The sequence below is a fragment of the Mobula birostris genome, chromosome 3, assembly GCF_030028105.1.
Source record: "Mobula birostris isolate sMobBir1 chromosome 3, sMobBir1.hap1, whole genome shotgun sequence".
In the NCBI taxonomy this organism is placed as follows: Eukaryota; Metazoa; Chordata; class Chondrichthyes; order Myliobatiformes; family Myliobatidae; genus Mobula; species Mobula birostris.
In genome coordinates, this window is record NC_092372.1 from 189,053,669 (window position 1) to 189,077,855 (window position 24,187).

Sequence of the window (24,187 nt, forward strand, 5' to 3'; positions counted from 1 at the left end):
GTGGACTTCAGGAAGGCTAAGACGAAGGAACACATACCAATCCTCAGAGGAATCAGAAGTGGAGTGAGTGATCAGCTTCAAGTTCCTGGGTGTCAAGATCTCTGGGGATCTAACCTAGTCTCATCATATCGATTTAGTTATAAAGAAAGCAATACGGTGGCTATACTTTATTAGGAGTTTGAAGAGATTTGATATGTCAACAAATACACTCAAAAACTTCTACAGTTGTACCGTGGAGAGCATTCTGACAGGCTGCATCACTGTCCGGTATGGAGGGGCTACTGCACAGGACCGAAAGAAGCTGTAGAAGGTTGTAAATCTAGTCAGCTCCATCTTGTACCCAGGACATCTTTAGGGAGTGGTGTCTCAGAAAGACAGCATTTATTATTAAGGACCTACAGCACCCAAGGCATGCCCTTTTCTCACTGATACCATCAGGCAGGAGATACAGAAGCCTGAAGGCACACACTCAGTGATTCAGGAACAGCTTCTTCCCCTCTGCCATCTGATTCCTAAATGGACATTGAATCTTTGGACACTACCTCATCTTTTTTAAAAATATACAGTATTTCTGTTTTTGCACATTTTTTTCATCTATTCAATATATGTAATTGACTATTTGGTGATTTATTATTTTTTATTTAATTTATTACTTTTTCTTCTGCTAGATTATGTATTAAATTGAACTGCTGTTGCTAAGTTAACAAATTTCACGTCACATACCTGTGATGATAAACCTGATTCTGATTCTGATCAAAGCATTTTAAATTTAAAGATGAAGCTGATCCACAAGCCACACAGCTATAATTAAGTACAGATCTAATTAAACAAATATAACTGGTCAGAGATTTTCATGTAGCACCCCAAGAATACCCACATTAACATCCAAGATATTTAATGCCCCTTTACATGTCAATTGTTTTACTGATATGGTGCTTCCATGTCAGCTTATTATCCAGCCACATGCCGAGAAATCTTACCACTGACAGCTCAAGAATTTGACCATACAATTTCTGATCAAGTGCCAGTCTATTGATCCTTCATAAAACACACAACTTGTGTTTTAGCTACTGAAAGCATAACACCCCATCTATTTGCCCACTGTTTAACCTTATTAATTGCTAATTGCATCCTATATACAGTTAAATAGAATTTTCTACATGTGATCCTAAAGCTCCAACATCTGCAAAAAGTGATTTACCCACCCCAGTACCTACCTCAGAGAAAATATCATTAACCATAATATTAAATAATAAAGGGCTACAAATACTGCCTTGTGTGGTCCCATTCTCTGTCTTATATAAGCACGAATATACCTTACGTGCATCAACCATCCAAAATTAAAACTTAAAAACTGTATACTGTAGCCTTCCTCTCACTCCTAATTTCCATAATTTAATCAAAAGACCTTCCCTCCATAACATATCATATGCTCCTTCAGAATCAAAAAAACTGCTATTACAACTTCTTTATTTACCTGTGCTTTCCTAATATCTTCCAAACATATAACTGAATCCAATATCATTCTACCCTTCTGAAATTCGCTCTGATAAAACGCTATATCACCTTTTTCCAAAGTACAATTCAACTGCTCTATTACCATATGTTCCAGAAGTTTACACAAATAGGATATTAATGATACTGGTTGATAACTTGAAGGACTTGATGGGGGTTTCCCAGGTATTATTACTGTCATTTTCCATGAGGGGGGAAATCTGGCCTAAACTCCAAATATGATTTTAAAAATTTAATATTATCTCGAGAGTTTCCAGCCACATGTTTATGCATACAATAACATACGTCATCCTTTCTTGGAGCCTTCTGACCTGTGCCGTTAATAGCTTTTTAAAACTTACACCTAGAAGCTCTACATCACAAATACTGTCATTGTTACAGCTGGCTTCCAACACGTCAGGGTATTCACTCAGAGCCTTAACCCTACATTATTTAGCCTCTTCGCTTGAATTATCTTGATTATGAATTGCAGCAAATGACCGTGCCAGTAACTCAACCTTCTTTGTTTCAGTACCAATCGTATTACCTTCTTTAATCAATACTGGAATGTTATTCGCCCCGTGAATCAACCCTGCTTTCTCAATCATTCCCCAAACATCTCCAAGTTTAGTATCCCTTCCAATGTTGTCACAATATGACCTCCAGTATACTTTTTTTTCACAAACTTCACCACCTTCCTCACCACGGTCTGTGCCCTTTTAGACTTAAAAAGATCACTCGGAGAGTGATAGTTCTTAACTTTCCTAAATGCCTTATTTCTCTCCCCAGTTGTTCTGCACATTCCTTAGTCCACCATGGTACAGCTTTTCACCTATTAATGCCCTTTTTCGTATGAATCACTTCCACCACAGTTTGATGAATAACATGACATAACCTCCCATTCAGAAGTCCGCATCATCCTCAGGTCCACATCATCCTCAACATTCATCTATGACAGATGTTCATCACACAAAACCTTAAACTTCTCCCAATTTGCTTTACCAAAATTCCACCTCCCAAAAGTGGCCTTCTGTCCCCTATACAAATCCAAACACAAGCTTATAAAGGATCACTCTCTAACGTATCACCTCTGATAACATCCCACTCATTCACTCCAGCCAGAATGTTCCAAACTAACGTTAAATCTATAGCAGTTTCAGAACTATTATGAACATTAAATTTCGTACCCCTCCCATCATTAAGACGCACAAGATGGGAAAGATCTAAGAATTCTTTTACAATCAAACCATTACCATCATTCCATGAACAACCCCACAGTGAACTATATGATTTAATATTTCTACAATATACAACCTTTAGTGAACTAGAGCTACATACAGTATACTTTCCGATAAATCAATTGAAAGCATTCCACAATAATTGTAAAAATTTACCACTTCAGTACCCCTAAATGTTGAATCAAATACTTCAACTACAAGTGCCTCATAAACTTCATTCTTGTCCACAACTCTATATCCCATCCCTTTCCTTATAAAACTTGCAAAACCACCACCTCTAGCAACTAACTTATCATGTCTAATTACAATATAATCCTCCAAAGAAACAAAAAATCTGGTAACAACCAGGTGTCCTGGATACATAGTTGCTGGTGAACGCAGCAGGCCAGGCAGCGTCTCTAGGAAAAGGTACAGTCGACATTTTAGGCCGAGACCCTTCGTCAGGACTAACTGAAAGAAGAGCTAGTAAGAGATTTGAAAGTGGGAGGGGGAGAGGGAGATCCAAAATGATAGGAGAAGACAGGAGGGGGAGGGATGGAGCCAAGAACTGGACAGGTGATTGGCAAAAGGGATATGAGAGGATCATGGGACAAGAGGCCCAGGGAGAAAGAAAAGGAGGAGGGGGGAAAAACCCAGAGGATGGGCAAGGGGTATAGTGAGAGGGACAGAGGGAGAAAAAGGAGAGAGAGAGAATGAATGTGTGTATATAAATAAATAACGGATGGTGTACGAGGGGGAGGTGGGGCATTAGCGGAAGTTTGAGAAGTCAATGTTCATGCCATCAGGTTGGAGGCTACCCAGACGGAATATAAGGTGTTGTTCCTCCAACCTGAGTGTGGCTTCACCTTTACAGTAGAGGAGGCCATGGATAGACATATCAGAATGGGAATGGGACATAGAATTAAAATGTGTGGCCACTGGGAGATCCTGCTTTCTCTGGTGGACAGAGCATAGGTGTTCAGCAAAACAATCTCCCAGTCTGCGTCGGGTTCAGCGAAACGATCTCCCAGTCTGCGTCGGGTCTCGCCAATATATAGAAGGCCGCATCGGGAGCACCGGACGCAGTATATCACCCCAGCCGACTCACAGGTGAAGTGTCGCCTCACCTGGAAGGACTGTCTGGGGCCCTGAACGATGGTAAGGGAGGAAGTGTAAGGGCATGTGTAGCACTTGTTCCGCTTACAAGGATAAGTGCCAAGAGGATCGATGGGGAAGGGTGGGGGGGACGAATGTCAATATATAGAAGGCTCCCCAATGCAGACTGGGAGATCGTTTCGCTGAACCCGATGCAGACTGGGAGATCGTTTCGCTGAACCCGACGCAGACTGGGAGATCGTTTTGCTGAACATCTACACTCTGTCCGCCAGAGAAAGCAGGATCTCCCAGTGGCCACACATTTTAATTCCATGTCCCATTCCCATTCTGATATGTCTATCCATGGCCTCCTCTACTGTAAAGATGAAGCCACACTCAGGTTGGAGGAACAACACCTTATATTCCGCCTGGGTAGCCTCCAACCTGATGGCATGAACATTGACTTCTCAAACTTCCGCTAATGCCCCACCTCCCCCTCGTACACCATCCGTTATTTATTTATATACACACATTCATTCTCTGTCTCTCCTTTTTCTCCCTCTGTCCCTCTCACTATATCCCTTGCCCATCCTCTGGGTTTTTCCCCCCTCCTCCTTTTCTTTCTCCCTGGGCCTCTTGTCCCATGATCCTCTCATATCCCTTTTGCCAATCACCTGTCCAGTTCTTGGCTCCATCCCTCCCCCTCCTGTCTTCTCCTATCATTTTGGATCTCCCCCTCCCCCTCCCATTTTCAAATCTCTTACTAGCTCTTCTTTCAGTTAGTCCTGACGAAGGGTCTCGGCCCAAAATGTCAACTGTACTTCTTTCTAGAGACGCCAGCAACCGGACCTTCCAGATACAGGTGTATTTTTACTATAATCAATTGATACCCCTTTAACTAATTATGTGACTTCTAAAACCAATTGGCTACACCAGTGACGATTTGATGTGTCATACTAAAAAAGGGGTGAATACTTATGCAATCAATTATTTTGTGTTTTATATTTGTAATTAATTTAGATCACTTGTAGAGATTTGTTTTCACTTTTTTGGTTAATCAGTGTCAAAAAAAAAGCCAAATTAAATGCACTGTGATTCCATGTTGTAAAACAATAAAACATGATAACTTCCAATGGGGGTGAAGACTTTTATGGAGGCACTGTATAGCAAAATCTTTCTGACGTGTAGGTGTGTTTTTCTGATCAATAATTTCAATGAAATAAGTAGGTTAATTCATAAGAAGTAAACTCTAATGTATATGTTGAATTAAATAACAGATGATGCATGAAAGTGTGAGGGTAATACAGTTATAAATAGATCTCAGTTCACATTTGAAATACTGGTTCCAGATGCTAGGTGACCTTGTTTAATGAATTATCAGTTATAAGTGTTGGTATCATGAAATACTGTCAGTTTGCCCAGGTAGCAGAGATGATACAGGGAGAGTGGATCAGGATTTCAGGTGAGCACTAATCAAGTGTTCAAAAGTAAATTAAGGGCTAATAATCCAAAACAGAGATGGGGAGAGGATCAGGAGGTAAGTAGAGAGAATGGTTGGAGGGATGAATTTCTGAGTCTGAATTCCTGACTTGTACTTTAGAACATAACATAATTGTTCAGCCTTTTTTTTTTATCCCTCTTCCCCAACATACATTCATTAGCCTTTCATCCTTCCCTCAATCCCCCACTCATTTTGTTCCACCTATCATCTACCAGCCTTCCTTCTACTTCCCCTACCCTTTCCTACCTATTCCATGTAATTTTGTATATTGGTAATTTTCCTCTTCCCTCTCTGTCCTGATAAAATAGCCTTGATCCAAAACACTTTACCTTCAGAGATACCACTTAATCCACTGAATTCTTCCAAGGTTCTGTTTCTTGTCCCAGATTCAAGAATCCACTCTCTCTTTTCTCATTCAGAATATAATATTAGATGTGTGAGAATTGCCTAATGGTAAATTCCACCTGTGGAAAGACCATCTGGCTCCAAAAATCACAAAGCTGCTACACCTTGCCATCATCTGCTTTTATGCATCAGCAAACACTGAAACTCCTTCATTAGCTGTTTGCAGGGATTGAGAAAGTCCACTGTATAAATTAACATCAGAAGGGTGTTCAGAAATAGCATTGTCACAGCTGCATTACGAAATATGCCAAACAGCAACTTCTTTTTTTAATCTAGTCAGCATGTCTATTTTAACAGCTGATCAAGCTTGGAAGCAAACATTTAAACCTTTCATTTCAATCCTATGTTTCTGTGACAGATCCATGTACTAGTTTTCAATAAAAATGTAAGGTTTTGTGACCAGATAAGGTGGTTGGTCACAGCCTTTTTCTCAGAGTAGGGAACTCTCAAACTGGAGGACATAGTTTGAAGGAGGAAGAAGTTCTTAAATGGTCGGGGTAGGCAACCGTGGCTGACCAGGGAAGTTCAGCCAAGGAAAGGTCATTTCAGGTAGCAAAAGTGAGTGGGAAGTTGGCTGATTGGGAAGCATTTAAAATCCAACAAAAGGTAACTAAAAAAGCTATAAGAAGGGAAAAGATTAAATATAAGGCTGACTAACCAATAATATAAAGCAGGATATTAGACGTTTTTTCAGTTATATATAAAGAATAAAAGGGAGGTGAGAGTTGATATTGGACCACTGGAAAATGATGCTGGTGAGGTAGTAATGGGGGACAAAGAAATGGCAGATAAAGTTAATGGATACTTTGCATCTGTCTTCACTGTGAAGACACTAGCAGTGTGCCAGAGGTCTGTGAGTGTCAGGGAACAGGAGTGAGTGACAGAGCTATTACAAAGGAAAAAATGCTAGACAAACTCAAAGTTCTTAATGTGGATAAGTCACTTGGGCAAGGTGGACTACATCCCAGAGACCTGAGAGAGGTTGCTGAGGAGACAACGGATGCATTGGTCATGATCTTGCAAGAATCATTTGATTCTGGTAATTCCGGAGGACTGGAAGATTACAAATGTCACTCCACTCTTTGCAAAGGGAGGAAGGTAAAAGAAAGGAAATTATAGGCCAGTTAGCCTGACTTCAGTGGTTGGGAAAGTGTTGGATTTGATTATTAAGGATGAGGTTTCGAGGAGATAGAGAAAAAAAAAATTAATAATGATAATAAATATCCGTTATTTATTTTTTTTCTCTCTCTAATTTTTCTCTCTCTGTCCATCGCACTATACTCCTTGCCATCCTCTGGGCTTCCCCCCTCCCCCTTTCTTTCTCCCTAGGCCTCCTGTCCCATGATCCTCTCATATCCCTTTTGCCAATCAACTTTCTGGCTCTTAGCTCCATCCCTCCCCCTCCTGTCTTCAAGACCTTGACTCTGTCTTTTCCCCCCTAGTTCAGTCCCTTCCCAGCTACATCCATGACACCTCACGTACTCTTGATCTTTTCAAAGATTTCAGGTTCCCTGGCCCCCCCCATCATCTTATTTTCACTGTGGATGTCCAGTCCCTATACACCTCCATCCCCCACCAGGAAGGTCTTAAAGCTCTTTGTTTCTTTCTGGACACCAGACCCAACCAGTTCCCCTCCACCACCACTTTCTTCCGACTAGCAGAACTTGTCCTCACTCTAAATAATTTCTCCTTCGGATCCTCCCACTTCCTTCAAGCAAAAGGGGTAGCCATGGGCACTCACATGGATCCCAGCTATGCCTGCCTGTTGGCTATATGGAACAATCTATGTTGTGAGCCTACACTGGTGACCATCCTGCTGTTTTCCTATGCTACATTGATGACTGCATTGGTGCTGCTTCCTGCATCAATGCTGAACTCATCGATTTCTTCCACTTTGCCTCCAACTTCCACCCGCCCCTCAAACTTACCTGGTCCATTTCCGACATTTCCCTTCCCTATCTCGATCTCACTGTCTCTATCTCAGAAGACAGCTTATCCACCAATATCTATTATAAACCAATGGACTCTCGCAGCTACCTGGACTAAACTTAGTCCCACCCTGCTACTTGTAAAAAGCCCATCTCCTTCTCTCAACTCTTCTGTCTCCACTGCATCTGCTCTCAGGATGAGGCTTTTCATTCTAGAATGAAAGAAAGGGGCTTCCCTTCCTCCACCATCAACACTGCCCCCAACCGCATCTCTTCCATTTCACTTACGTAAGCTCTTACCCCATCCTCCCACCACACTACCAAGGATAGGATTCCTCTTGTCCCCGCCTACCACGCCACCAGACTCCGCGTCCAGCACATAATTTTCCGAAAATTCCGTCACCTCCACCTCCACCTACGCCAAACACATTTTTCCCTCCCACCCACTTTCTGCTTTCCACAGAGGTCTCTTGCTACGCAACTCCCTTCTCCATTCATCCCTCCCCAATGATTTCCTTCCTGGCACTTATCCTTGCAAGAGGAACAAGTGCTACACCTGCCCTTACACCTCCTCCCTCACCACCATTCAGGGCCCCAAACAGTCCTCTAAATGAGGCTACATTTCACCTGAGAGTCTGTTGGGGGGTCATATGTTGTGTTCAGTGCTTCCAGTGTGGCCTCTTGTATATCAGTGAGACCCGACGTACATTAGGAGACTGCTTTGTCGAGCATCTATGCTCCATCTGCCAGAACAAGCGGGATCTCCCAGTGGCCACCCATTTTAATTCCACTTCCCATTCCCATTCCCATTCCGATATGTCCATCCATGGCCTCCTGCACTGTCGGGATAAGGTCACACTTAGGTTGGAGGAACAATACCTTGTATTCTGTTTAGGTAGCCTACAATCTGATGGCATGAACATCGATTTCTCAGACTTCCAGTAATGCCTCCTCCTGCACCCCTTCACTATTTCTCATCCCCTTGTCCTTTTCTGATATTATCTCCTTGCCCGTCCATCGCCTCCTCCTGGTGCTGCTCCCCCTTCCCCCTTTCTTCTTACTTCCATGCCCTTCTGTCTCTTTCATCAGTCAACTTCCCAGCTCTTTGCTTCATCACTCCCCTCCAAGTTTCACCTATCGCCTGGTGTTTTTCTCTCCCCTCCCCCCACCTTTCAAATCTACTCCTCAGTGTTTTTTCTCCAGTCCTGCTGAAGGGTTTCAGCCTGAAACATCGACTGTGCTTTTTTCCATAGATGCTGCCTGGCCCGCTGGGTTCCTCCGGCATTTTGTGTGTGTTGCTCGGATTTCCAGCATCTGCAGATTTTCTCTTGGAGTATTGTCGACAGTCTTGGGCCCCAGAACTCAGAAAGGAAGTGTTGTCAATGGAGAGAGTCCAGAGGAAGTTCATAAGGATGATTCAGGGAATGAAGAGGTTAACATATGAGGAGCGTTTGGCAGCTTTGGGCCTGCACTCACTGGAATTTAGAAGATTGTGGGGATATCTCATTGAAACCTACCAAATGTTGAAAGTACTAGATAGGATGGATGTGGAGAAGATGTTTCCTTTGGTGAGGATATCCAGAACTAAAGGGCACAGCCTCATATTTGAGGGGCAATGCTTTAGAACAGAGGTAAGGAGGAGTTTTTTTTAGCCAGGAAGTAGTAAATCTGTGGAATTCTCTGCCACAGACTGCGGTGGAGGCCAAGCCCATGCATATATTTAAGGCAAAAGTCGATCATTTCCTGATCGGTCAGGGCATCAAAGGATATGGTGAGAAGGCAGGTGTATAGGCTTGAGTGGGATCCGGGATCAGCCATGATGGAGTAGTGGAACAGGCTTGATAGGCTGAATGGCCTGATTCTGCTCCCTTGTCCTATGGTCTTATAGGTTTAAGGTGAGAGGAGAAAGATTTATAGTAAGGGCAAATCTATACAGAGAATGGAGGGTACGTGGAATAATCTTGTAGAAGAGGTGCTCAGGTCTGGTACAATTACATTGTTTAAAAAACATTTTAGTTAGGATTTTAGTTCTAGATGGATAGGAGAAGCTTAAAGGAATAAGAGCCAAATGCTGGCAAATGGGACTAGCCCAGGCAGGCACCTTGTTCAGCATGAATGACTTAAGCTGAAAGACCTGTTTCTATGTTGTATAAATCTATGATACCATCAACCTAATTTGATGAACCAGATGATGAAAGATATTAATTTAGAATTACTATTAAGACTGGCTGACATCTAGTACTTCATTAACAAAAGCAATAAATACTAACAGTGCAAACACGAGGAAATTTGCAGATGCTGGAATTTCAAGCAACACACATAAAAGTTGCTGGTGAATGCAGCAGGCCAGGCAGCATCTATAGGAAGAGGTACAGTCGACGTTTTGGGTCGAGACCCTTCATCAGGCTTAAGTCATCCATGCTGGACAAGGTGCCTGCCTGGACTAGTCCCATTTGCCAGCATTTGTCTCTTATTCCTGTGAATACTGACAGTGAATAACTATGTTCCTCAAAGGAAGGTTAATTTGGATAAAGGGGATCTTTTTCATTAACACTAATCTCGCTGTCTGTAATATTATAGATGCCTCATTAAAGACTTCGAGCTTCGTCCAACTGTATCCGAGCTCCTGGAGCACCCATTCATTAAACAGGTTCAAGGGAAGGAGAAAGCCCTACAGAAACAATTGATGGAGCTGATAGACCTTCACCAGCAAATGGGCACCATTGAAAGGACAAGGTACTTAACGTCTTTAATGCTCTAGGAGAAAATGGTTTTGCTGGTTTCAATTTTATATGTCATGTAATTTAGTGCATTTGAAGTGGTTGATATTGCTTTTGGAGAAATAAAAAATGATCACATCAATGAGAAAAATAACAACTTTTCCAATTTAACAGATTTATTCTTACTCTTTGGAGATGTGAACTTTGGTAGGAATGCCAGCCTTTATTGTTAATCTCTAATTGCCTTGTTGGACAAGACCAACTTTTTGAATTGTTACAATTCTATTGTTGCAATGATGAGATCAATCTCTACATTTGAGCAGAAAGTCAGATAAAGGATATAAAATGCTGCAGAGCAGATCGGCTCCAGCAGGACATTGGTAGAACCATTCATAAATGGTTGGCATTCTGCTGCGCTGGTTCTCTTCCATTTACGCCAGTTCTAACATGTAAGAAGGGAAACCGCAGTCATCTCACTGGAAGAAAATGGAAACATTGAAATGAATGTCATTAACCCACAGTCTCTTTGTTCATTTTGAAATAAATTTGCCAAGTGACTTGAGGTGCACCATCCAATGATGTGTAGTACCTGCACACAAAGGAAACCTGATATGACTTCTATAGGATTCTGAAATTATTATTTTACACAAGTTCTGAAGGAAACTGGGGTCTGAGCAAAGCTCCCACTCGTGCTAGATGGATGTATTTTATTGGCCCTAGGGACAGGTGGATGCTAGAGAGAGGGACTCATTCTTGGCATCCATTCTCACCTTACTTGATAAAAATTACAAACAACTTGACAACATCTTAGCATAACTTCTGAAATCACAACCCAAAAAATTCTAGCATAGACACACTAAACAAATTGTGCAACACACACAAAAAATGCTGGTGAACACAGCAGGCCAGGCAACATCTATAGGAAGAGGTACAGTTGATGTTTCAGGCCAAAACCCTTCATCAGGACTAACTGAAAGAGATAATAAGAGATTTGAAAGTGGGAGGGGGAGGGGTAGATCCGAAATGATAGGAGAAGACGAGGGTGAGGGTTGGAGCTAAGAGCTGGAAAGTTGATTGGCAAAAGGGATACGAGGCTGGAGAAGGGAGAGGATCATGGGACGGAAGGCCTAGGGAGAAAGGAACGGGGAGGGGAGCCCAGAGGATGGAGAGCAGGAAAGGAGTTATAGTGAGAGGGACAGAGGGAGAAAAAAGAGAGAGAGAAAAAAGGGGGGAAATAATAAATAAATAAATAATTGTGGGATGGAGTACAAAGGGGAGGGGGGCATTAGCGGAAGTTAGAGAAGTCAATGTACATGACAAGTGTGCATGAACAAAGTGTGGTTATCAAACAGAGTGTAGTTACTTTTATGTTATGTCATTCTTATTCCTCAGGGTTTCCCTGCTGGTACTGAGCATGATAGCTAATCACCTCCACTGTGCCATGCCTGAACTGATTCAGTGCTTCTTCTATTCTATCATTCAGATATTGTCTTGTGATGTGGATGAGAAATGATGATTTATAGGCCATTTGGGTACACTCTTGCGAGGAACATTAGCAGTGTTCCAGCTATTTATATGTTATTGATATGTGAATTCATTATCAAACCCTCTAGAGCTGAGTCTGATAGAATCAAAAAGACTTAGCCAAGAATTCATTGGAATAAAAATGTGTGAGATGAGTAAACAATATGTTAAATAATTCTAAATTCCAGGTGGATTTGATGGGGATCAGAATCAGAAGTAGGCTTATTGTCACTGATGTATGTCATGAAACGTATTGTGAGTCAGCAGTACAGTACAAGACATAAAATGTTACTAAAAGTTACAATAAGAAAAAAAATAAATAACAAGTGCAAAAGAGGAATAATGAGGCAGTGTTTGTAGTGGCATAGTAGGGTAGCAGTTCACACAAAGTTTTACAGTGCAGCGATCACCGATCAGGATTTAATTCCTGCCACTGTCTATAAGGAGTTTGTACAGCATAGGTTTGCTTTAGGTGCTTTGGTTTCCTTCCACTTTCCAATGGCATGAGTTTTAGGGTTAGTGAGCTGCAGGCATGCTATGTTGGCACCACATGCATGGTGACAGTTGCGGGCTTCCCCCAACACATCCTCAGATTATGTTGGTTGTGGATGCAACTGACATAATGTTGAAAGGCATGGACAGAGTGGATGTAGCAAAGTTGTTTCCCATGATGGGGGAGTCTAGTACGAGAGGGCATGACTTAAGGATTGAAGGGTGCCCATTCAGAACAGAAATGCGAAGAAATTTTTTTAGCCAGAGGGTGGTGAATCTATGGAATTTGTTGCCACGGGCAGCAGTGGAGGCCAAGTCATTGGGTGTATTTAAGGCAGAGATTGATAGGTATCTGAGTAGCCAGGGCATCAAAGGTTATGGTGAGAAGGTGGGGGAGTGGGACTAAATGGGAGAATGGATCAGCTCATGATAAAATGGCGGAGCAGACTCGATGGGCCGAATGGCCGACTTCTCCTTTGTCTTATGGTCTTATGGTCTTATTTTTCTGCATGTTTCGGTGTGCATGTGAGACAAATAAAGTGAATCTTGTCTTAAATCTTATGAAATTTGATGCTGCAGGGAAGAAGAATTTCCTAAAACACTGAGACTGCGTCTTCAAGCTCTTGTACCTCCTCCCTGCTGGTAATAATAAAAAGAGATTATTGGCTACATGTGATTATTATACAGATTAAATAGGAGATTGTACAGGTGATTATTGACTACAGGAGGAGGAAACCAGAGGATTTTTTTTGTGTGGCTATGTCTTTTGTTGCTTGCTATTTTGAATGTGCTGTGTGTATGTTTTGCACCTTGGCCCCAGGGGAGCACTGCTTCATTTGGCTGTATTCCCGTCAGGTTGAATGATAATTAAACTGGATTTGATTTGAAAAGACTACAAGAAGTAGTGAATACAGTCCATCATGGGTAAAGCCCTCCTTACCACTGAGCACATCTACTCTCAGAGGAAAAGAATATCCATCATCAAGGTTGCCCACCATCCAGGCCATGCTGTCTTCTCGCTGCTGCCACAGGGAGGAGGTACAGGAGCCTCAGGACCCACACCACCTGGTTCAGGAACAATTATTACCCCTCAACCATCAGGCTTACTTATTTATTTATCTATCTGTTTGTCTGTTTGTTTATTTATTTAGCTAGCAACACAGTGCAGACTGGGTCCCTTCAGCCCTCCAAGCCACACTGCCCTAGCAACTTCTGACAAACCCGATTAACCCTGGCATAATCACAGGACAATTTGCGATGACCAATTAGCCGACCCAGTACGTCTTTAAACTGTGGGAGGAAACCGAAACCCGGGATTAAACCCCAAACTCCAAAATGCCCCAAGCTGTATTAGTGTCATGGTAACTACGACACTGCCATGGTTCTTAACTTCACTCACCCCATCACTGAACTGTTCACACAACCTTCCTTTTCTTCATGGACACCCCGCTCTGGTCTTCTGCCTGCTCTGGATCTCTTTATTGTTAACTGCCGATGGGACATCCACCATATCGACTTCATCGCACCTTGTCCCCATTCCAACCTCACTCCTTCGGAAAGCTCTGCTCTCCACTCCTTCCGCGCTAATCCTAACCTTACTATTAAACCCACCGATAAGGAAGGTGCTGTTGTAGTCTGGCGTACTGACCTCTACCTTGCCGAGGCACAGCGACAACTCGTGGATACCTCCTCTTATTTACCCCTCGATCGTGACCCCACTAAAGAGCACCAGGCCATTGTCTCCCACACCATCACCGACTTTATCCGCTCAGGGGATCTCCCATCCACTGCTACCAACCTTATAGTCCCCACACCTCGCACTTCCCGTTTCTACCTGCTACCCAAGATCCACAAACCTGCCTGTCCTGGCCGACCTATTGTCTCAGCTTGCTCCTGCCCCACCGAACTCGTTTCTGCATACCTCAACACGGTTTTATCCCCCCTTGTTCAATCCCTTCCTACCTATGTTCGTGACACTTCTCACGCTCTTAAACTTTTCGATGATTTTAAGTTCCCTGGCCCCCACCGCTTTATTTTCACCATGGATGTCCAGTCCCTATATACTTCCATCCCCCATCAGGAAGGTCTCAAAGCTCTACGCTTCCTTTTGGATTCCAGACCTAATCAGTTCCCCTCTACCACCACTCTGCTCCGTCTAGCGGAATTAGTCCTTACTCTTAATAATTTCTCCTTTGGCTCCTCCCACTTCCTCCAAACTAAAGGTGTAGCTATGGGCACCCGTATGGGTCCTAGCTATGCCTGCCTTTTTGTTGGCTTTGTGGAACAAACTATGTTCCGTGCCTATTCTGGTATCTGTCCCCCACTTTTCCTTCGCTACATCGACGACTGCATTGGCGCTGCTTCCTGCACGCATGCAGAGCTCGTTGACTTTATTAACTTTACCTCCAACTTTCACCCTGCCCTCAAGTTTACTTGGTCCATTTCCAACACCTCCCTCCCCTTTCTAGATCTTTCTGTCTCTGTTTCTGGAGACAGCTTATCCACTGATGTCTACTATAAGCCTACTGACTCTCACAGCTATCTGGACCATTCCTCTTCTCACCCTGTCTCTTGCAAACTTGCCATCCCCTTCTCGCAATTCCTCCGTCTCTGCCGCATCTGCTCTCAGGATGAGGCTTTTCATTCTAGGACGAGGGAGATGTCTTCCTTTTTTAAAGAAAGGGGCTTCCCTTCCTCCACTATCAACTCTGCTCTTAAACGCATCTCCACCATTTCACGTACATCTGCTCTCACTCCATCCTCCCGCCACCCCACTAGGAATAGGGTTCCCCTGGTCCTCACCTACCACCCCACCAGCCGCCGAGTCCAACATATTATTCTCCGTAACTTCCGCCACCTCCAACGGGATCCCACCACTAAGCACCTTTCCCTCCCCACCTCTCTCTGCATTCCGCAGGGATCGCTCCCTACGCAACTCCCTTGTCCATTCGTCCCCCCCCCATCCCTCCCCACTGATCTCCCTCCTGGCACTTATCCATGTAAGCGGAACAAGTGCTACACATGTCCTTAGACTTCCTCCCTTACCACCATTCAGGGCCCCAAATAGTCCTTCCAGGTGAGGCAACACTTCACCTGTGAGTCAGCTGGGGTGATATACTGCGTCTGGTGCTCCCGATGTGGCCTTTTATATATTGGTGAGACCCGACGCAGACTGGGAGACCGCTTTGCTGAACACCTTCGCTCTGTCCGCCACAGACAGCAGGATCTCCCAGTGGCCACACATTTTAATTCCACATCCCATTCCCATTCTGACATGTCTATCCACGGCCTCCTCTACTGTAAAGATGAAGCCACACTCAGGTTGGAGGAACAACACCTTATATTCCGTCTGGGTAGCCTCCAACCTGATGGCATGAACATCGACTTCTCTAACTTCCGCTAATGCCCCACCTCCCCCTCGTACCCCATCTGTTACTTATTTTTATACACACATTCTTTCTCTCACTCTCCTTTTTCTCCCTCTGTCCCTCTGAATATACCCCTTGCCCATCCTCTGGGTCCCCCCCCACCCCCAGCTTTCTTCCCGGACCTCTTGTCCCATGATCCTCTCGTATCCCTTTTGCCTATCACCTGTCCAGCTCTTGGCTCCATCCCTCCCCCTCCTGTCTTCTCCTATCATTTTGGATCTCCCCCTCCCCCTCCAACTTTCAAATGCCTTACTCACTCTTCCTTCAGTTAGTCCTGACGAAGGGTCTCGGCCTGAAACGTCGACTGCACCTCTTCCTAGAGATGCTGCCTGGCCTGCTGCGTTCACCAGCAACTTTTATGTGTGTTGCTTGAATTTCCAGCATCTGCAGGATTCCTGTTGTTTGCGTTTTTAAACACAACCTATGGAGTCACTTTCAAGGACACTTCACCTCATGTTCTCGATAGTTATTGCTTACTTGATTGGCCATTGCATCAAAGGTTATGTGGAGAAGGTCAGAGAATGGCGTTGAGGAGGGGAAAAAAGGATCAGCAATGATTGAATGGCGTAGCAGACTCGATGGGCTGAATGGCCTAATTCTGTTCCTTATGATCCTCATTTATTTACTATGATTTTGTGTTTTCTTTTTCTTTTTGACTTGCACAGTTTGTTGTCTTTTGCACTTTAGTTGTTTGTCCTTCTTGTTGTCTGCTTTCTTTCATTGTTCTATTGTGTTTCTTTGTATTTACTCTCAATGCCCACGAGATAATGAATCTCAGTATTGTATATGGTAACAAATATGTATATTTGATAATAAATTTACTTTTCACTTTGAACTTGGATTTTTACTTTGAGAGGGCATGTCCCGGATAGTGAGGCTTCTTAATGATAGATACTGCCCTCTTGAGGCACCACCTTTCGAAGTTGACGGGGCGGGGGAGGGGTGAGTGGGAATGGAAATTAGGAGCAGGACTTCAAATTAGGTTTTTCAATGGATGACAACACAAAATCAATGCTCCACTCTCCACTACACCCTCTCCTCCAAAGAATACCAGTCTGGCTTCTAATGAGATTGTGAAAGGAGAAAAGGCTGTCTTGTCTCTCAAGGGAACAGCTCTTTTGAAAATGACAGCAGCTGCAGTGATAATGTGATCTGGATAAACAAATTACATTTGCCCGGTGCTTTCAGCATCTCAAGGAGATTGTCGAGTACATAACTTTACAACTCTTCCCTTGGAGGGTCAGACACCCTGAGCCAATAGGCTGGTCAATACACAATAGACAATAGGTGCAGGAGTAGGCTATTTGGCCCTGTGATCACTGTGATCACGGCTGATCATCCACAATCAGTATCCAGTTCCTGCCTTATCCCCACAGCCTTTGATTCCGCTATCTTTAAGAGCTCTATCCATCTCTTATTTGAAAGCATCCAGAGACTTGGCCTCCACAGCCTTCTGGGGCAGAGCATTCCATATATCCACCACTCTCTGGGTGAAAAAGTTTTTCCTCAACTCCGTTCTAAATGGCCTACCCCTTATGCTTAAACTATGGCCTCTGGTTCTGGACTCACCCATCAGCGGGAACATGCTTCCTGCGTCCAGCGTGTCCAATCCCTTAATGATTTTATATATTTCAATAAGATCCCCTCTCAGCCTTCTAAATTCCAGAGTATACAAGCCCAGTTGCTCCAATCTTTCCACATATGACAGTCCCGCCATCCCGGGAATTAACCTTGTGAACCTACGCTGCACTCCCTCAATAGCAAGAATGTCCTTCCTCAAATTTGGAGACCAAAACTGCACACAGTACTCCAGGTGTGGTCTCACCAGGGCCCTGTACAGCTGCAGAAGGACCTCTTTGCTCTTATACTCAATTCCCCTTGTTATGAAGGTCAGCATGCCATTAGCTTTCTTCACTGCCTGCTGTACTTGCATGCTTGCTTTCAGTGACTGATGTATAAGAACACCTAGATCTCGTTATACTTCCTCTTTTCCTAACTTGACTCCATTTAGATAATAATCTGCCTTCCTGTTCTTATCACCAAAGTGGATAACCTCACATTTATCCACATTAAACTGCATCTGTCATGCATCTGCCCATGCACCCAGACTGTCCAAGTCACCCTGCATTCTCATAACATCCTCCTCACATTTCACACTGCCACCCAGCTTTGCGTCATCAGCAAATTTGCTAATGTTACTTTTAATTCCCTCATCTAAATCATTAATATATATTGTAAACAGCTGCGGTCCCAGCACTGAACCCTGCGGTACCCCACTGGTCGCCGCCTGCCATTCCAAAAGGGACCCGTTAATCGCTACTCTTTGTTTCCTGTCAGCCAGCCAATTTTCAATCCATGTCAGTACTCTGCCCCCAATACCATGTGTAAGGGTACTTGGCGGTACCCTCAAGGGAAAATCTTGCCTACAAATCTGTTGGAATTCTTCAAAGAAATAACAAGCAGGATAATGAAGGAGAATCAGTTGATGTTGTGTACTTGGATTTTCAGAAGTCCTTTGACAAGGTGCCACACGAGGCTGCTATACATGTAATAAGCACATGTAATGGTATTATAAGAAAGATTCTAGCATGGATAAAGCTGTGACTGATTGACAGGAGGCAAAGAGTGGGAATAAACGAAGCGTTTTCTGGTTGGCTGCCAGTGACTAGCGGTGTTCCACAGGAGTTTCTGTTGGGACAAATTCTTTTTACATTTCATGTCAATGATTTGGATGATAGAATTGATGGCTTTGTTACAAAGTTTGCAGACGATTTGAAGGTAGGTGGATAGGCGGGTAATTTTCAGGAAGTAGAGAGGCTACAGAAGGACTCAGACAGGTTAGGAGAATAGATAAAGAAACGGCAGATGGAATACAGTGTCGGGAAATGTGTAGTCATGCACTTTGTTAGAAGAAATGAAAGTGTTGACTATTTTCTAAATAGAGAGAAAATACAAAAGACTGAGTTGCAAAGGAATTTGTGAGTCCTTGTGCAGACTCCCTAAAGGTTAGTTTGCAGGTTGTGTCTGTGGTTAGGAAGGCAAATGCAATGTTAGCATTCATTTCAAGAGGTCTAGAATATAAAAGCCAGGATGTAACATTGAGACTTTATAAAGCACTGATGAGCCTTCACTTGGAGTATTATGGATAGTTTTACACCCCTTACCTTAGAAAGGATGTACTGGCATTAAAGAGGGTTCAAAGGAAGTTCACAGAAATCACTCTGGTATTGAATGGCTTGTCATATATAGAGCATTTGGGCCTGTATTCACTAGAACTCAAAAGAATAAGAGGTGGCCTCATTGAAACCTATTGAATGGTGAAAGGCCTTGATAGAGTGGATGTGGAAAGGATGTTTCCTACAGTGAGAGAATCTAGGACTCGAGGACCCAGCCTCAGAATAGACGGGCATCCTTTTAGAATGGCAATGAGGAGGAATTTCTTTAGCCAGACATTGGTGAATTGGTGGAATTCTTTGCCACAGACAACTATGGAGGCCAAATCTTTATGTATATTTAAGGCAGAGTTTGATAAATTCTTGATTGATCAGGGCATGATGGGATACGGGAAGAAGGCAGGAGGCTGGGCTAAGAAGAAAATTGGATCAGCCGTGATGAAATATCGGAGCAGACACAGTTTGTCAAATGACCTAATTCTGCTCCTGCATCTTATCGTCTTATATATGGCTGGCAATGAAGAAGCAGTTGAAACAGGAGAAGCCAGAGTAAAGTTGAGTGGCTTTGAAGAGCTGTAGGATAAAGGTAGGATGCAGAGATCACACTAACCAACTTGACCACAGTTCTCCAGGATTTCAATCAATACAAGAGGATTGCCTGCAGCTGTGATACACAGAGCAAGAGTCTCTTTCAAAAGCAAACATAATAGCTAAGAGCTTTATTTCTTTGTGGAGTGAAAAAGGATGAGAGGTAATTTTAAAGAGGTGTACAAGAGGAGAAGAGGCAATGGGATAGGATAAATAGCCAGTGCCTTTTTTCCCAGGGCAGAAATGACTAATACCAGAGGGCTAAATTTTAAGGTAATAGGAGGCAAGTGTAGGGGAGTGGGTTGACAGGTAAGTTCTTTACATAGAGTGTGGGACATGCATGGAACACTGTGCTAGGGGTGGTGGGAGAGGCAGATACACTAGGGGCATTTAAGAAACTCTTACCTAGGAACAAGGATGTTAAAAATATGGAAGGATGATAAAAATATGGAAGGCTATGTTGGAGGGAACAGTTAGAGTGATCTTAGAGTAGATTAAAAGTTTGCACAACATTGTGGGCTGAAAGCTCTGTGCTGTGCTGTAATGTTCTATGTTCTGCTTTAGCAATGCAATAACATACAGTAAATACAACAAATAATTTTATAGCCTTAGGAAGCTTAACATGCTCATAGCTTGGGTGCAAGTCCATTGCTCACTGAAAGTGATGGTACAGGTGGCTAGGACATTGAAGAGGGATTGCCTTCAAATGCTGACTCATTGAGAATAAGAATTAGGATTCAAGACGTTCTGCAGATGGTGGACACACCCAAAATGCTGGAAGAATTCAACAGGTCACACAGAATCTGGGGGAAGAATAAACAAACAAGGAACATTTTGGGTTGAAACCCTTCATCAGGATATTTGCATTAACGAGTAGGTGTACCTGATGCAGTGGCCACTGAATGCAAATTGTAAGTGAAACATTTCCAAGGACCATACAACACTCTATTCAGGCCTATTTTCGGACTGTTCAAATGAATGCTTCCCAGCCTGTTCTCTGCTCCGTTACATGTCTTCCTGTCAATCTCTGACCAGCTTTCTGAAAATGCAGAGGAGAGAGGGAATGCTTGTCCAGCAGATCAGAGGTAGAAGAATGAGGTTAAAATCATCAATTACTCTGACAAGCAGCTGGGCACATGGGAAGAGGAATCTGATAGGAGAGGACTGTAGATCATGAGAGAAAGGGAAGAAGAAGACACTAAAGGAGGGTGATGGGCAGGTGAGGAGGAGAGAAAGGGTAAAAGGGGTACCAGAATGGAAAAACAGAGAAAGGAGAGGGGTAGGAAATTACCAAAAGTTCAAGAAATCAGTGCTTATGCCCTCAGGTTGCAGGCTGCCCAGATAGAAAATGAGGTTTTGCTCCTCCAACCTGAGTGTTGCCTCATTGTGGCAGAAGTTTTGGTTTTCACCGAAACGTGGTTAACCAGCAACATGCTGACTCGGTGTTTCAGCTCAACGGGATGACTCTCTGCCATGCAGACAGGAACTCCCTGTCAGGGAAATCTGAAGGAAGTGGTATCTGTGTGTGCACTAACAAAGGTTGGTGCACGAACTCATCCGTAATTATCAGTCACAGTTTTGGGGACATTGGGCGACTTCCAATTAAATGCCGGCCACATTACCCGCTCAGGAAGTTACTGATATATTAATCACTGCTGTCTACATTCCCCTGAGTGCAAATACCAAGGACACACTGGGGGAGTTTTACAGTACCATCAGCTCTCTATAAAACAAACATCTAGATGATCCCTTCATAACTACAGGAGACTTCAATCATGTTAACCTGTGGGATATTTTACCAGAATTCCACCGACAGTTCACCATGGCCGCCAGGGACACAAAGGGACAGGCCCATGTTTATATAAAAAGATAAAAAGAGTTTCTTATAAAGCCATCCAACATCCTCAGATTGGCATCTTTGACCATCTTTCTGTAATGTTAATCCCAGCATAGCTGATGAATTGGAGAAACTAGTCTAGAGGACCATCACTGTATGTCCTAATGAGGCAACTTGTATCTTCAGAACTGCTTTGAATGGACTGACTGGCAGATGTTGAAGGTGATCACCATACATGGAGAGGACACAGACCTCAATGAATATGCCTCATCTTTCATAGGCTACATCAGTGAGTGTGTAGACAAAGTTGATACATCGAGAATGATCATATCATGGCCCAACCAGAGGCTCTGGCTGAACGCAAAGATGGGTTCCCCGGGATGCTGCCTTCTAGTCTGTTGACAGAACAGCTCTCAGAGCAGCCACAGGAAACCTCATAGTAGGCATTAAGTGGACCAGGGCTGCCTATACACAAAACTTTCAAGACCACCTGTCCGATAATGATCCCCAGCGTATGTGACTGGGCGTTAAGGGCATACCGTTTACAGAAGGAAAAACAGCATGGACTCCATTGCTCTGTGCATGGACTGCGACGTCGGCCACGAAAGCTACCCCTCTCCCAGGTGAGCAGCCACTGTCTGTAACAGCAGCAGACATAAGAAGGACTAGGCAGAGAGTCAACTCCTTTACAGCGGCTGAGCCAGACTACATCCCAGACCAAGTAGTCAGGAAGCTCACTGTCATCTTCAATGCTTCATTCATCCAGGCTGCTGTCTCCACATGCTTCAAATCAACCACCATCATCCTCTACCAAAGAACGCTACATCTTCAGTACTAAATAACTACTGTCAGGTGGTATTGACACCAACCATCAGGAACAGCCTTGAATGGTTGATAATGATACATATCTAAAGCTCCATTCCTGCCACATTGGACAGTCACCAATATGCTTACCGACAGAACTGCTCGACAACAGATGCCATAGCATCTGTCATGCACCTGGCCCTGATGTACCTAGAAAACAAGGATTCTTATGTCAGAATGCTGTTTCTGAACTTCAGTTTGGCACTCAACACCACTGTCCCACAGACTTAGTGAACAAACTCCTCCTCAGTCTAAATACACCACGGTGCAACTGGGTGTTGGACTTGTTAATAAACAGATCTGAGATGGTCAGGATGCACAACTGCTGCTCCCTCCCCATCATCCTTGATACAAGTGTTCCCCAGGGCTGTGTGCTGAACCCATTGCTGTACACTCTGCTCGTACTTGACCGCATGGCCAAATGCCCAAGTGATCACATTGCCAATTTCACCGATGGCACGACAGTAGTGGGGCTTGTTATGTTTTGTAACTCAAAAACTAATCAAAAGAAAAACACGTAGCCTGGGATAACTCATGTACTCTTTTTACCTTTAGTGAGGTGTACACTTATGACGTGGTGGTGTAATGACGTATTCTATTCACATACTTTTACATATAACCTGTAATGAATTACGTAGACAACAAAGAATGCTTAATCAAACAATAAAAATATTACTGAAGTATTCAATACACAACATTCCTCTGCTCAGCAATAAACTCCAACTCAATATGGAATGCATCTCAACTTAGATACATATATATATATTTCTATATAAACAGTATACTATATAGACATGCACTGCACATTAAATTTTAAATTGTCCCATTAAGGTCTAAGGATTTAATCACTGTGGAGGCTTCCTTACTCTTCTGCGATAACGACTTTCCTGACAAAGGTATCTCTGTGCTTGGTAGGTGAGACTTGTGGCTGTGAAATAATCTCAAGTTCTAGGGCCTTCTCCATGGCGGTTATAAGAGTTGACTCTGGGACTGCAGGATGTGGTTCTGACAGCTCAGGACACCTTTCTTTCAGATGTGTTAGCATCCCAAACAGTGTATGGCAAGCTGCTCGATCTGCTGATCTATTCCAGGCCACCAGACAAAGTGTCAAGCCAAGACTTTCATACTGATCATGCCTAGATGAGCAGCGTGTAGCTCCAGCAACACTTTTGATCTCAGCTTAAATGGTACAACAACTTTCAATCCTCAGATAAGGCAACGACCATCAAGGGCAAGTTCATCCCGGCACTAATAAAAATGTTTGAACTGAGATTTCTGCTCTACATTCCAGCCATTTTGAGTGGCCATTTGGACTTAAGACAGTATGTGGACTTCTCTGGTTTCCCTTTTGATCATCTCTGCTGTAATAAAAGGCTTTCAATTTGCATTAGGGACAATATGTCAAGAGGAGTGTCCTCTTTTTTAAATGTTTCAGTTATTTCCTTTACCAAAGTAAAAGGGACAATCCATCTGCATTTTCATGCTTAGTTGTCCAAGTTTCTGTAATTGCATCCTCCAAGAAACAGAGCTCTTCTCTGCATTTGTGCTGCTACTGTTAATGGAGCACCCTTCTGTGGATTGAAAATGGACACTGGTGGCTGATGATCAGTAATCAGGGTAAACTCCCTCCCATACAAGTACTGGTGGAAACATTTTACATCCCAAACCAGACTCTAGGCCTCTCTGTCAATCTGTGTGTAATTTTTCTCTGCAGTGGCAAGGGAACATGAATGAAAGGCTATGTGGTGTTCATTTCCATCACTCATCACTTGACATGACTGCATGTTTACCATGAGGTGAGGCATCATTGGTAAACTTCACTGTACGTTGTGGATCATTATCTGTAAGCACAGTGTCTAACATCACCATTTCCTTTAACTTTTTGAAAGCCACCTCACACTGCTTTGTCCATTGCCATTTC

The 24,187-nt window shown here is 43.4% G+C and overlaps 1 protein-coding gene across 1 annotated transcript in view; it reads left to right on the top strand.

Moving 5' to 3' along the window:
- The window catches only part of myo3a (myosin IIIA), a 391,513-nt gene that overhangs the window by 137,127 nt on the left and 230,199 nt on the right, over window positions 1-24,187 (top strand). Inside the window, exon 8 of the mRNA XM_072254428.1 lies at window positions 10,221-10,376. Coding sequence (XP_072110529.1) covers window positions 10,221-10,376 — 156 coding nt within the window. The remainder of the gene's footprint in view (window positions 1-10,220; window positions 10,377-24,187) is intronic.